General features: G+C 39.7%; 1 protein-coding gene across 7 annotated transcripts in view; it reads left to right on the forward strand.

The window, feature by feature from the left end:
* LOC116687772 (inositol 1,4,5-trisphosphate receptor type 1) overlaps nucleotides 1-14,466 on the forward strand; it is a 69,187-nt gene that overhangs the window by 2,428 nt on the left and 52,293 nt on the right. For all 7 annotated transcript variants that reach the window (XM_032513374.1, XM_032513376.1, XM_032513378.1 and 4 more), the window contains 4 exons: nucleotides 1,588-1,658; nucleotides 11,376-11,485; nucleotides 11,967-12,053; nucleotides 12,852-13,010. In XM_032513374.1, the coding sequence (XP_032369265.1) occupies nucleotides 1,588-1,658; nucleotides 11,376-11,485; nucleotides 11,967-12,053; nucleotides 12,852-13,010 (427 nt within the window). The remainder of the gene's footprint in view (nucleotides 1-1,587; nucleotides 1,659-11,375; nucleotides 11,486-11,966; nucleotides 12,054-12,851; nucleotides 13,011-14,466) is intronic.

Here is a 14,466-nt window from a genome sequence, read left to right on the forward strand (position 1 = left end):
TGTAGAAAACACATTTATATGAAGGGATGTGCCATATGTTGTGTCCAGCATCTGTAAGGCAATCAGCTCAGTGTCCAGGACCCCCCCCCCACCGCTCGTGAAAAATGTAATGACCTATAGCAAAGACTGTGTCACCATTGAGACACTGCGCCCTTTCTCGAGTTCCAGCGCTTCCCACATACACACCACACACACACACACACACATACACGCACACATACACGCACACATACAAGTGCACATATTTACAAAAGTGTCATGACAGATTTGGCCAGGAGCCATCTTCTCCACGCACAACCACCAACTCAGCAGCATTCTCCAGATCATCTCATATTGAGAAGAGAGAAAGCTTTTTGAGCATTACAGCTTCTCCAGCTGAGAAGCATTCCCAGCTCCGATTTGGTACCTGGAGATAGTTTTTTTTTTTTTTTAAAGGTTAAAAACCTGTCCTATTTGTTTTAAACTGGTGTTTATTCCTAACTGGTAATTTAATGTACATGGTCCACACATGCAGATGACCACCACACACACACACACACACACACACACACACACACACACACAATGTTATTTTCTCACTTTTTATCGAAGTCTGCAGCTTGTCCCTTGAGATGTACAGACTGGAGCAGTAGACAGGTCTGTTTGGACAACTGTAGACATTCCCCGGGGAAAGGTCTGAAATGGATGTAGGATTTGGCCCGTGTCCAGACAAATTGTATTTTAAGCAAGTAAAACTTAAATTTGTCTCCAAAAATTCCAGCCTCAGGTCATCTACTCCAGAATGATTTCCTTATTGTGTGGAGTCAGAGCATTTACATATTAAAGCTTTTGTTGTTGTTTTTGTTTTGGCCACTACATTGTAACACACGCCCAAATCAATCTACACATAAACTCACTGGCAATCTCAATGCATCTCCATAACATTTTGGCCGATTGATTGATCGATTGATTAATTTAACTGTCAAAGTATTTATCGACTCCATGTTTTTTGATCAATTGTTTATTTAGATAATGCAAACCTAGATTGTACATCACCAAGAACATAGGAACTCCACTGAGAGGACAGAAGTTAGAACAGCATCTGTCAGTGTAAAAATAAACAAAGCAACCATCTAGAGATATTCAGTTTACAATCATAGATAACTAAAGAAACCCCCACATAGTCAAATTTGAGAAGCTGGAACTACTTAATGCTGCATTTTTACTTTACATTTGTTGGACTCGTTCTGTGGATTGATTTTATGACTAATTGTTTAAGCTCAAGACTAAAAAGCAAAAACATAACTTGCAACCCTGTTTTATTATGAATACCTGGCAACTACATTATATTATATAGTGTAATGTAAAAATATTTACAATACGCTAAACAAAATACACACTTTTGGTGTGTTGTGTGGTGTGTGTGTTGTGTGTGTGTGTGTTGTGTGTGTGTGGTGTGTGTGTGTGTGTGTGTGTGTGTGTGTGTGTGTGTGTGTGTGTGTGTGTGTGTGTGTGTGTGTGTGTGTGTGTGTGTGTGTGTGTGTGTGTGTGTGTGTGTGCTGTACCTGCGTGCATGTGATTAACGTTATTATGTGTCTACATACATAGGTTGGTGGACGACCGCTGTGTCGTCCAGCCTGACGCGGGGGACCTCAACAACCCTCCAAAGAAGTTCCGAGGTAAGAGACACAGATAGTCGTCCTCCTGAGGCCTGAAATCATCAGACTACTGTAACTGCTCTCTGTTTATACAGTGTGCTCTGTGAGAGAGACACTGCTGAATGTGTTATGCTGTGTTTCTTTGGTGACAACCACAATATCTCTGTCCACTGGACTTCAAACGAGGCTGTTAATGGTTGTGCACATGCGCGTGCATGCTTATGTGTGTTGCTTGCTCGCAAACCTCGCCTGTGGAGGAAGAGGCAGATGGAGAGTTGATTTGTTGGAAAAGCTGCTTTTTAAACAAAAGCCTTGAGATGCCTCTTTGGGTGAACCCTCTATTATTAGCTCCCAAACAGGAAGTGTTTGGTTCTCAGACTTGAGGTTTATATCTCTTGGGAGAGGTTGGGCCCGACATTGTACGGAGAATATATGAGTGTTCTGAAGGCATGTGTAGTATACAGGTTCTCGTACAAATATCAACATACATTTTTCTTGGTCCCTGCTGAATTAATATTCTATTTAAAAAGCAGCGTTTTTGGACTGTTGGTGTGTAAATTGTGTCTGATAGATTGAGAAAGTATGTATGACCAAATTTATGTTCAATCAACTTGACATGAGCATTCCACACACACATGCTCACACTTTGCATTTAGGAAGCTATCTGCTGTCTCCAGAGTATGAAGAAGATTGCCCCACATTTAGAAAGTAGAAAACTTTTGATCTGAGCGGTGCTCAGCTCTTCAGTGGGTCTCTGGTGTCCATGGACGGGTTATCACCCCCTAGAGACAATTGCTGTCACCACGATAAACACAGGCTGCAGACTGATAACTCCACCTTCTGCACAACATGAAGGACAATCTATCACTCTCTCTTTGTTGCTGTGTGTTGCAACCATAGGCAACCAATTTATGGGGGGGGTTACAACCCCCCCAATAATATAATCTGGCCAGTGCAACCCCCCCCCCCCCCAAATTTCCTTCATATAATTAAAGATATTTACATCATAAATTGTAGCAAAAAAATTAGATTTTTCTGAAAAGTGGAGCTCTCAACCCAAACTCTTAAATTGTGCTTGGACAACTGATGATCATAAACATCCACAGTTTGTGGTTTTGTTCATTGTGCAGCCATTGTATTTGTCTGTCTCTGCTGTAAACCGCCTTTACAACACTAAGATGTAGATTAACTTGGATAGTAATTTAGCTGGACTTGGACAGCATGTGTGTATTTACTGTACGGGACCAGAAAGAGTTTAAATTATGCACTATTCAAAATGTTTGTAGAGTCAATTCTTAATCTTTTATATGTCTACATGTATTTTCGGTGGCAAACGTGAATGTAGCGAGGGTGCTGCCTTTTGGCTCACGTGTACAGGAAGGCTTTCACATATCACTTTGCCTTCTTTAATCTCCCATCCTCCCACACTCACTTTTCTCTCCACTCACTTATAAACTCATCTCAAGGTACAGTGCGCTCAAAGAGAAGGTCCTGTTCTAAATCTGACCCACTGCAGTGGTAGTACAAGTTTTGACCTGCCTTTTTCAGCTGGTCATGACTAGAAGAGGCCTTCTTCATGTCACTGTAAGAGGCCTCTGGGTGTCTACCAGCATACAGATATATGTAAAGATGGGTACAATAGTATCAAATGGAAAATGCCAACTAGAAGAGTTTACAGATAGTGCCGTGAAATCAAGATTTTTCAAAGATTATTTTTAGGGCTTCTTTTATACAGCAGCTGGAGAATGACAGCAAAGTGGGAAAGATCGAGAGGAGATGACGGAGAACAAAGAGCCGCGGGTCAGAGTCTAATTGCTGCCAAGGACTCAGCCAACAAGGAGTACATGCTCTACTGGGGGAGCTAGAGGGCACACCAGAGATTGACATTTTTGAGGGACAGTAACCAAATGTGTTTCCCCATTCCATAATTCCATACTAATTGTTACAGATGGTGAATAATAAATCTCAATGCCTACTAATATTTCATACTAACAAGAAATCCCACAATAGGCCTTTTTCACAGAGGATATTTGACATGACACATTAGTAACAAAGTCTTCCAAAATGTATTTTAGCTGATACAGATCAGCGTCCTTGTATTGTTCAAACTGACTCACTCTCACACTGTTGTGGCTTAATTACTGAGACACTTGAGTAGAAGGTGATTTATTATTGTCAATGGTAACCTGTGTTTATACTACTGTGACAAAAACATCTGCTGTGAAAACAGCCTCTATGTTCACTATTGACATTAACTAAACTGTGGCTTACAAATAAACTCTACAAAGAAAGTGAAATAGATAGATAGATAGATAGATAGATAGATAGATAGATAGATAGAGTATGGTCTAGACCTGCTCTTTTATGAAAAGCGCAATGAGATAACTAGTGTTGTGATTTAATGCTAATAAAATTGAATTGAATAAAGATACTTTATCTCAAAGGAAATTAAGTTGTCCAAAGGCCTATACACAACACACATACATATAGTCACACAGACATATGACATCCATGCGCACATACTACAAAAATACAAAGAAAGATATCAATAGTGTATCCTTAAAGTAAAGTTTAATTCTAGCACGTTTAAATGAGCGGTGTGGAAAAAAATGCAGAGGGGTTTAATGGTATTATAATGCAAGAGACTGTCATTGCAAATTCTATATCTACTCTATATGTCTTCTTTAGTATGCATGCATACTGGATTTTTTAAAAACACTTAACATTGTCACGCATACAGTACTAAAAACCAAAGAATCAAGATGTAGGATAAAACACAATACATAAAATCCTATTGTTGATGCCTTCCTCTGGTATAGAGCCAAACTTACCAGACCTATGATTTGTCAGTTAGTCTTCACAAACATCACACATGATAATAACTAATTAAAAGTATGAATCAGTACAATGTTTGAATATCGAATACTGCTAAACTGATACTGATTTAAATAGTTAAAGAATTCTTTTTTTCAGATGTTTACACTATATCTTATAATATACTAGATGCATTGAGGACTTGCAATACACAGCAGCAAAGGCAATTCAGGGCTGCGGGGAGGTCATTTGAGGGAATTTACTTTTGAAGTCTGTGGATATTACATCTTCGCAGTTTTTCATGGTTGTAATTCTGTAGAACAACCTCGCAAGTGGTTTATAAATAGAATAGTGTGCTTTGAGAACCTCATTTATGTGACTAAAATATTTGCTTTATGGACTTGAACTTGCCATAGATAACCCTTGAGAACTGTGAAACATTACTAAAACCAAACAAGAAACCGTTTTTTCTATGTTTAAACATCCACAAACACAGTCTGGCTAAGTGTGCTTTCATATCTGTATTTTCTTCTCTCCAAACTTCTTTGGGATCTTCTAATTAGAGTTCTCCAGGTGTCCTCTGGCAGAGCAAACACTCTTCTGTTCCTCCTTGTCTGGGACACCCCTCAGCTGTTTGAAAAGGACATAGTTGTGCAGAGATAATCCTCCTTAGTGGATGCTATAAGGGCACAAGGCCAGACTAGCCATGTCCACATGCAAGCCCTTATACTGTCATTGCTGAGGAATGCGTAACATTTCCTCCTAATGTAAACACAAGGACCCTCTACACAACCACACTCTCACTCATGTAGTCTGTATGCATACGCTGAGGCATTGGGAGCCTTGCTTTGCATTTCACCCAGGCAGTATTTGAAATGCCATTACACACACACATACTTACACTCAATAGTGCACCGACTGTAGAGTTCAACAGAGTACACATAGCAGCAGTTAGCACATCTAAGGCAAAGAAAGCACTTTGTATTATTTATTTAAAATAATCCTCTTTTGGATTATTTGGGATGTATATGTCGACACTTAGTTGTTGAATGTTGCACCATTTGAAGTTGCTATGTTGGCAGCTCATTCTGTTTTGTGTTGAAGTAGCAGTGTAAATTAAATGCTGCATTGTGCGAATGTCATCTGCTTTCAAATTTCCTTTTTACTGAATCATCAATCACCATCCCCTTCTGTTCGTGGGCAGCAGGCTGTTCACATATTGATTAAAAGACTGTCTGAGTGGTTTATTGTTGCAACATGTTTATAGGTTGATACTAGAATTAATGGTCTGGAGAGACAAGCAAAGGCATGACTACCTTGCCTCTGATTGGCTTAGGGCACCAACGCACATGCTCAAAATTAACATTGGCAATTATCCGCCTCCCGTTCACTTCCATTCTATGCGAGTGAAGGGGCAAATAAAACATTTGCTTCACTTGGCAATGCGAACTGGCAAAGTTGGAGCCTCAACCAATGGCAAAGCCGTGTGTGTTGTTGACCTCGCTTGACTGTCATTGGCTGTAGTTTTCAGAGTAAACAAGATGATCGTTGCTGGGTCTAACCAGCCGGTATTGCCTCAGCATGCGATGGTCACTCACACTCATGTGCCATTACCCTGAGATTCTCACCCCTAACCTTAACCAATTTCACATTGAGGCTTTATAATGCATATACAAAATCATGGAGGAGAAAGGGCAAGGGAAGAAAGGTTTATAACGGGTCAGAAAACTAAAACAAAACACAAAGGATAGGGCATCAAAGCATCCCCTGCTTGCACAGAAAGATGGCGGAACAAGAAGAGCTGATTTTTCTATATGTTATTATCATGATATTTTCATCGCTAAACCAGTAGCATGTCCCAACAATTCTAGTGGATAGCATTACCTTTGTCCTGGCTTTACTTTTCTACTCTTGGGTTGGTTTGGTACTTCTTTGTCATTTCATATCTTTCATATCTGCTGCCCTAATTTCCTCAAATGTCTTTTGCACGTACACAGAAACTGTGAAAGCTCATTAATAACCCAACCAAACTGTTGAGCATTACCTCCTTGCCACCACTTATTTATTGTCAGTCCAAAGCGCTGTTACTGTCAGAGACACACTGCAGACTAGTTGGGTGGGTGATGCGAGATAAACACCAGGTACAGTTCTGTCTTTAGTCCCTTCCCTTCTTCATCTGATTAACACATATATTGCTTTCTTGTCTATTTAGAGAGAGAATAAGTCTTGCAACAAAACAGGGAAGCTGTTGTCTGTTTATCTATTTGTCGTAGATGAATTACAAGTGATTAGTTGCTTCCTCTACAGTATCTCCAACAGGATAAGGACCTTGTAGCAAACAGCAGTTTATACAGCCAGATCATTGAGGATATTGTTGATTTAACATTACTTGTATTGCTACAAGCAGGCCTTCCTGCTTGTGCTTAAACACTGATGATTTCTTTGTAATGTGGATATGTCAGGATTTTTTTCTCACATGATGTGCTTTATTTGCTTTTATGACAGGGCAGCAGACAATGGGTGTTCTTCACTAGACTTGCACATTTCTGTTGACCTAACAGCCTCACAGTAGTTGTTATGGTTGCCACGGCTACAAGCAACTTCTTCTTGATCCTCTTAAATTTAGTTAAGTTTGTTAGTGACTGCAGTTTTTTTATTAGCTTTTTATTCAACTGTGCATGTTTAACAGCTAATGTTAGTTTTCTCTCTGGCAAGACGACTCAAAGAAGTATTGCCTGAAACCATTGCTACACCAAGACACATCATTAGACAAAGTCTAAAAACAAATGCAAAGCTCCGTCCAGACATGTTTAAAAATCCTGAATCTATGACCATGCATAACTTGTTCATTTCAAAGGTTTAACTACTGGACATGGCTTTCACCTGCTGTACTTTACTGAGAAGGGAAGCAGCTTCAGGTTTCCACACAGTCCCACATTGGACCATGATTGGCTTCTAAGCTAGTTATGACGTCACAAATAATGCTCATACTGTGTGTACACATCTTAAACTCAGATTTAAGGTGAGCACAGGGAAATGTTCCTCCTCCTGCAGATGAAGAACCGTTTAGTATCAAACTCTGCACATACAGTACATCACAATGCACAGTGAAGGTAACTAATGATTACCTTTTAGTTGCAATGTAATAAATGCCAGATATAATACAATTTTTCTTTATTGCCTAATCTTTCACACATTATGATGACATTTAGGACAGTTGACAAATCAGTTGTTACATCCTTCCAGACCAGTTTGTCATATTAAAAGGTGGATAGTCATAGAAAAAGGAAACTGTTATTATGTTGTGTTGCTCACCAAGATGTTCACACGTGCCATGCATGAAATCAACACTATGCCTGTTTTCTGTCAATGCTTAAAGGGAATGCCAGAATCTAATACCATCTTCCACAGTTCAGAGTATGCTATTCTGCACAAAAGAGTGTGTGTGAGAGAGGGAGCAGTGTTGTTTTAGAAGGGTAGTTATTGTTAAGGCATGACATCTTTTTAACAAATGTCATCATGCTACATTATACATTATATACATTAGTACTCTTTTGACGTAACTCTGCATTCATACACAGTACTGACCATCTATGGATGGAAGTCCTGCCTAGTCATGCATTACTTAGCACAGGGTCCTATAGATAGCAATATTTGTACCTGTAGTTGGAGACTTGAGACTTCGATTCAAGTCAGACTTAAGCGCAACTCTTGCCAAAATGCACCCTAAGGTTTTTTGTGAATGTACTCCAGTCAAACTTTTGTTTTAAGCATAATTAGGACTTAAGCGCCACTTTCAAGATTCCAACTTGAACGACTCACTTTAGCTGTTGGTGTTTCCGGTCGCTGACATCTCGCCAGTCAAAAAGAGTCGATCTGTGAATGCATTGTAACTGGGGAGAGTAAAGATGGAAAGCCCCTAAATCATAGTTCCAGATAAATGCACGGATAATTCGTTGTTGTTAATGAAAAACAATATTGACCTTGTAGTTGAAAAAGAAGCCTCATATAAGAATGACATTGCCTCCTATTCATTCGCATTGGGAGATCAAGATTTTTGACTGACAAAATTGCGCCGACCGGAAAAACTCCTAAGTGAATTGTTCAAAAACCTTTCTTTTTAATATACTCTGTGTACACAAACAATGTTCTCAGTGCTCAAGTTCACGTGTAGAGCCCCCGTTGATACTTCGAGCAAAGTTTCATGTTGTGTCGAGCCTTATTTGTGTTTTTAAAATAGTGATGCTATCATAGAAGTGCCTCTAACACTCCCTTTAAAAGTGGCTTAATAAAAGTTATGCTTTTAAATGAAAGTTTGACTTGTGTACGTTCACAATCAGACCCTAGGTGGCATTTTGGCGAGAGTTACGCTTAAAGTAAAAAAAAGAAGAAAAAGAAAAAAGAAAAAGAGGGGTCTTGACTTCTACTTGACTGCCTACTATCCGAAAGCTGTCCTGACTTGAGACTTGAAAGTCCAAAGTTTAACAACAAAACGACAAGAAAAAATAAAAGGGCCCTCCATAGCCACAAGGTGACTGAATGTTCCACCTCTAGAGCCAACAAATTTTAGCACATGCCTGTAAACCGGTTGTCATATTTAGACTTGGGTTTTTGTATGCATTAAAGAAATGTGCAATAACCTGTTTATTAGAGTGCTTTACCAGTGCTGGTAGGTGGACTTACCTTTTTATGTTCCTCATTTTCCAGTTTTTGTGCTAAGCTAAGATAACTGGCTACTTGCTGTAGCTCCATTTTACAGATAAACACGAGAGTGAGAGTACCTTTGCCTAAAGTGTTTGTGACTTGCCCTCAAGGACTTGTGCCTTGATTTGGCTTTTGCCCCCAAAACAGACTAACAGCACTGGTAGTATTTATAGTTTTCCCACAGAGGGAAGCTACTATCTAAGAAAGCTTTGTGAAATCAATTAGATGTTTGTGGGTGTTCTGGTAGTAAAATATCATTTTTAAGTTGGAGGAATCTTCATGAATTATTTGAATCGTATGCCCTCTGGACTAGTCCCACCACTTCTCCTGCCCAGTGACCCCAGAAGGAATTCTCAACCCAGATTTCAGTTTTACTGAACTGACATATTTTCTCTCCCTGCTGACTGTGATTTAAAGGCAAACCTTCAGTGCGAGCTGATTATCTGTCACACACTGCACTCATATTGCAGCTGTGATTGTGTGTTTAGATTATGATAAAACAGTGAAATTATAGCAACACTTACGCTACAGACAAGAGCTTCCAGTGTATGTGTTTTGTGTAAATTTTCATTTGGTATTTCCATTTGCTAGTTTGATCCCGTTCTGGTATGTAGGAGGCAAATGAACACCAATGTATTCAGCAAATGGGTCCACATCTTCTCGTCCTTCCACCCTCTTTATGCATTCTCTGTTTCACATTCTGTGACTCTCTTCCTGTCTTCCCCATTTCTCTTTCACTTCCTTTCCCTTGCTGTTCTTACCAACTTTTAGGTCAAACTATAGTAAACCATATATGATGAGAGGGCTGAAGGGGGATGAAAGGAAGATTTGCAAGATAGATACCATTAACTGGGAGGAAGAGAGTGGCGTGTGTGAAATGGAATTCAGAAAAGAAGAAGGAGGGATGATAGAATATTGAGGGGGGAAGATAGGGAGTCCCCACCCTCTTCTCTCTCCCTCTGTCATATCCCACTCCCCTTCTCTTGGCTGGCCTTATTTGGTCATGTTACTGCGGCTATAGCAGAAGAAGCGAGAAGGAGAGAGAATGGGGGAAGGATGGACAGATTGTTCTTTTTTCTCCTCTTTTCATCCTCTTGGAATAGAGAGCTTTAGTTTGGTAAGCGGTGAAGTCAGAGGAAAGCCAGGACAAAGAGGGAGGAGTCGCTGATGGGCTGAAGTTTTCCAAAAATTGTCATTGTAGTTACTGTAATGCGCTCCTGTTAACTCAAAGGTTAACTATAAACTTGGAAGTGTAAAAGTCTGTGTGCTTCAGTTGCAGTCGTTTGCAGCTTGATACAGAACAGGAACTCGTCACAGACAAAAGAGGAACTCTGTTATACTAAAACTGTTGCATGCAAATCAAGGGGCAGATTTCCTAGCTGGCTAGTTTCTATGGTATCTATGAAAATTAGCAACACAATCAGAGTCTTGCTGACGACAGCATCATCTCATGGTTGCTGTGGTTACGAACTTTGACTGACCACAACTCACTGCTGTCACATTGTAACACACACACACAGAGGTTATTGTGCACCATCACTTACCCTAGTCTAACCACAGGATGTAACCACATTTTGCTTTACTTGTATATCATTCACACACACACACACACACACACACACACACGTTTTTCTGTTTTCTGTCCCTCATTACTCCTCCCTGAAGCAGACAAAGCCCTTTGATCTCCCTTCAGGAGAAGAGCAAACATGTGTTTAAAGCACACACACACACAACACACACACACACACACACACACACACACACACACACATACACAACATGACGTGTTCAGAGAGAGGAGTGTGAGAATAGTGTGTGTTTATATATTTTGGTTATATCTGAATAAATTTAAAAGTCAGAGTCATTTATTAAGTTAAGCCCGCGCCTTTTTTGTGTAGATTCTGTGTTGCTGAACATCTTGTATCATCTTACATCTTATTTTAGTAACTAAGCTCTAGCTGTGACCCGTCTCCCACACAATGTAGCACTGACATATACAGTACAGGCTTAATTCTCAGTGCATCAGCATACTTTTTTTTTTCTCTTCTTTTGATTTAAACCAAACAGCATTTTAAGCTGTCAACATTGTGGTTAGCCTCCAATTTCACCCCATTGATGATCAACGTTCCTCTATCTCTTTCTTCTTCTCACACTGTGCTTATCTCTGTCTCTATCTCTATGCATCTTTGTCCCCGTATTTATTTCTGTCTCTCCGTCCAGACTGTCTGTTCAGACTGTGTCCCATGAATCGCTACTCAGCCCAGAAGCAGTTCTGGAAAGCGGCGAAGCCTGGAGGGAACACCGACACGGTGCTCCTCAACAAGCTCCATGTAAGTAAAGTGACAACATGTTCACCTGCCTACGGTCACTACAGAATAGTACACTATACACAGACCTGTCCTCACAGGGGCTCACATGGACAGAGTTGCAGAACACAAGTTTTCACTCTGCACTGCATTTAAAAATTCTACCTCAGCAAATATACTTAATAACATTAAAACCTGCTCTTAAAGTCCTTTCATAGACATTCCCGAAGCTTTTCACTACCTTCCCACCTTTCTGCCCTTGACACTCTCCTTTTTCTCTGTCTGCTGCGATATAATACCATTTAAAGCAATCTGTTATCTGTCCACACAGTAAAATGGAAGATTGCAATCTCTTTTTTAGCTAAGAAGTTTATTACTATTATGCTTTGTTTACCTGCTAAACCATCGGATTACATCTTAATACATTAACGTGTACAACTGGTTGCAGTTAGCTGGTGTGAGTTTGATGGGATGCTCCTCTTTTTATCTCAATCTTGCCTTCCAGCATGCAGCTGACTTGGAGAAAAAGCAAAATGACTCTGAAAACAGAAAGCTGCTGGGAACAGTCATTCAGTACGGGAATGTCATTCAGGTGTGTGTCTCTGAAATTGTCATCTTATTCTTGGTATTTAGTCAGATAAACTTTTGTTTAGACTTCCAAAACGTTTTTGATTAAACTGAGATGGCTCTGACATGCCATCATTGGGGGGGATATAATCTCTCCTCTTATCTTAACTTTTAAATATTCCTCAGTTTAAATGCATATTGAGCATTCTCCCCAAAATTAACCCTTAAATTAATAAACCATGAATTGCATCTTCTAGTATTACAGTGTTTTGAATTTTGGCATAGTCCCAATGAAAAGGAAGGAGGCTGAAACTTCCTGCAGTCAGTCAAACCACAAGTTAATGAAATACTTTACAAATATACCGCAATGCATCCTAAACAGAGAATACTGGAAAAAGGCTCATTAATAAATTGAACATACATACACAAAATATCAAGATGGATTCCAGTGTAGTTCTGCATGAAATCAGTGTAGATTTAGATTTAAATATAGTATTATTCATATATATCATTCATTCAGGGAGGAGTTTCACTGAGAACAATGCACTACAGTACCTAGAAGTTGTCCAGTACAACCACGGTGGTCTGGGTTTGGTCACAAGCTCGCTTCGCTAACCTTTAGGCGGCCACTGCCATTTCGTACCTGTTGGACAATAGTTTATAAATAAATAAAATAAATTTATTTTAAGTTAATTTTTAGGAGTGCCTCAAATGCAAGCTGCTTTCTTTTAGACAGGACACAATTAAAAGCGTTTTATTCTTACCTCAGATTTCAGCATGTCTTTGCATTTTTTTTAAACAGTTTCTTGCTTTTTCCGCTCAGCTCCTCCACCTGAAGAGCAACAAATACCTGACAGTGAACAAGCGTCTGCCTGCGCTGTTAGAGAAGAACGCCATGAGGGTGATGTTGGACACCGCTGGAAATGAGGGCTCCTGGTTCTACATCCAGCCATTTTACAAATTACGCTCCATTGGGGACAGTGTGAGTCATCACATATACCCATCTGTGGGAGTTTTGCATTGTGGAAAATGCCATGCTGTATGTCAAGCAACATGAGGCAAAGGATTGAATCATGTCTGTCATGTCTTATTATTATTATTATTATTATTATTATTATTATTATTTTATTATTATTAGATTTTAAATTATGTGTACTTCTTTACATACAATAGCAGTTTGCCACTTACTTTGCACGCTTGTTTGTATACACAGCAGTAAATCAGTATTATTAGGTTATACAAGTCTTCTTTACCTAAGCCTGTGAGGCATCTCCATAATCCCATCCATCCCTGGATGAACCTGTGCCAGTGCCCAATTGGTGTTTACCTGATCACAAAGCTCTTGTTGGCACCAGATTGTCTTCCCTGCAACAGGAAGTAGTGGGTTGGTGCCCACTGCACAAGGACTAAATGAACCACTGCAGAGATGGGGCTTCTCTGCTAAGCTCCTTAAAATTAGGTATAGCACAAGGCCGAAGCAGCAGGCCTTGGACAGAGACCAAAAACTGGCGTCACTCCATGGCTGCTGAGAATAGAGAGAAGACAGTTTACAGATGCTCTCTGGCTCGTAAGAGATTCAATGTTCAGTAAACACTGCAACTGAGTTGCACTGTACTCAGGGTAGATGTTTACATTGTGCACTTATAGAGCATACATTGCTAAATACAGTAAATTGTTTTATTTTTTAGTTTATTTAATAGTATAGGTAAAACTCAATAAAATAAATACATTAATACCGTGCAAGTCCTTGTTCTTTTCGGAGCCCAGACCCAGTGAGTTCAGGATGTACATTGTGGTGCCTGATTGCTTTCCATTTTCTCTTAAAGTGTTCATATTATGCTTTTTGGCTTTTTCCCCATTCCATAATTGTGTTACATATCTCTTGTGCACGTTATAGGTTTTTAAAGTGAAAAAGCCCAGAGTCCACCCCAAAGGGACTTACCATTTCCAACAGAAAACTGTTCACAAACTGCTCCAAACTGTTCTATTGTAGTCCTGCCTTTACTTCCGTGATGAATGTACGTCACTTTGTAACACACATTACAATGCTCACCTAGCTGCTAGCATGACACACCCTCCTAATCTGCTTCTGACTGTGTAGTAGTCCTTAACTAGGTACTGCGCATGTGTGACTCCCAACAAAGATGGAATTGAAGTGTGATGTCTCACTCTGTAGCTAAATCATTCTGAGAGCTCAACACACAGGGTGAAAAGAGGAGCTGCAGCAATTTGCAGTACAACAAAAATATGGTGTTTTTTGAAAATTAAACCATGTAAACCTATTCTGATACAACCTGAAATATGTTTGGTCCATATGTGTTTGTGTTATGTCGTGAATTTGAAAATCAACTGCTACCTTCTCTATCAGCTCTAGCCACTGAAAAGAAATAAGAAGAGAAATCAGGCCGATAATAAAAGCTAGTCAGTCTGATGTCATG

The sequence above is a fragment of the Etheostoma spectabile genome, chromosome 4 (genome assembly GCF_008692095.1).
Source record: "Etheostoma spectabile isolate EspeVRDwgs_2016 chromosome 4, UIUC_Espe_1.0, whole genome shotgun sequence".
Taxonomy (NCBI): Eukaryota; Metazoa; Chordata; class Actinopteri; order Perciformes; family Percidae; genus Etheostoma; species Etheostoma spectabile.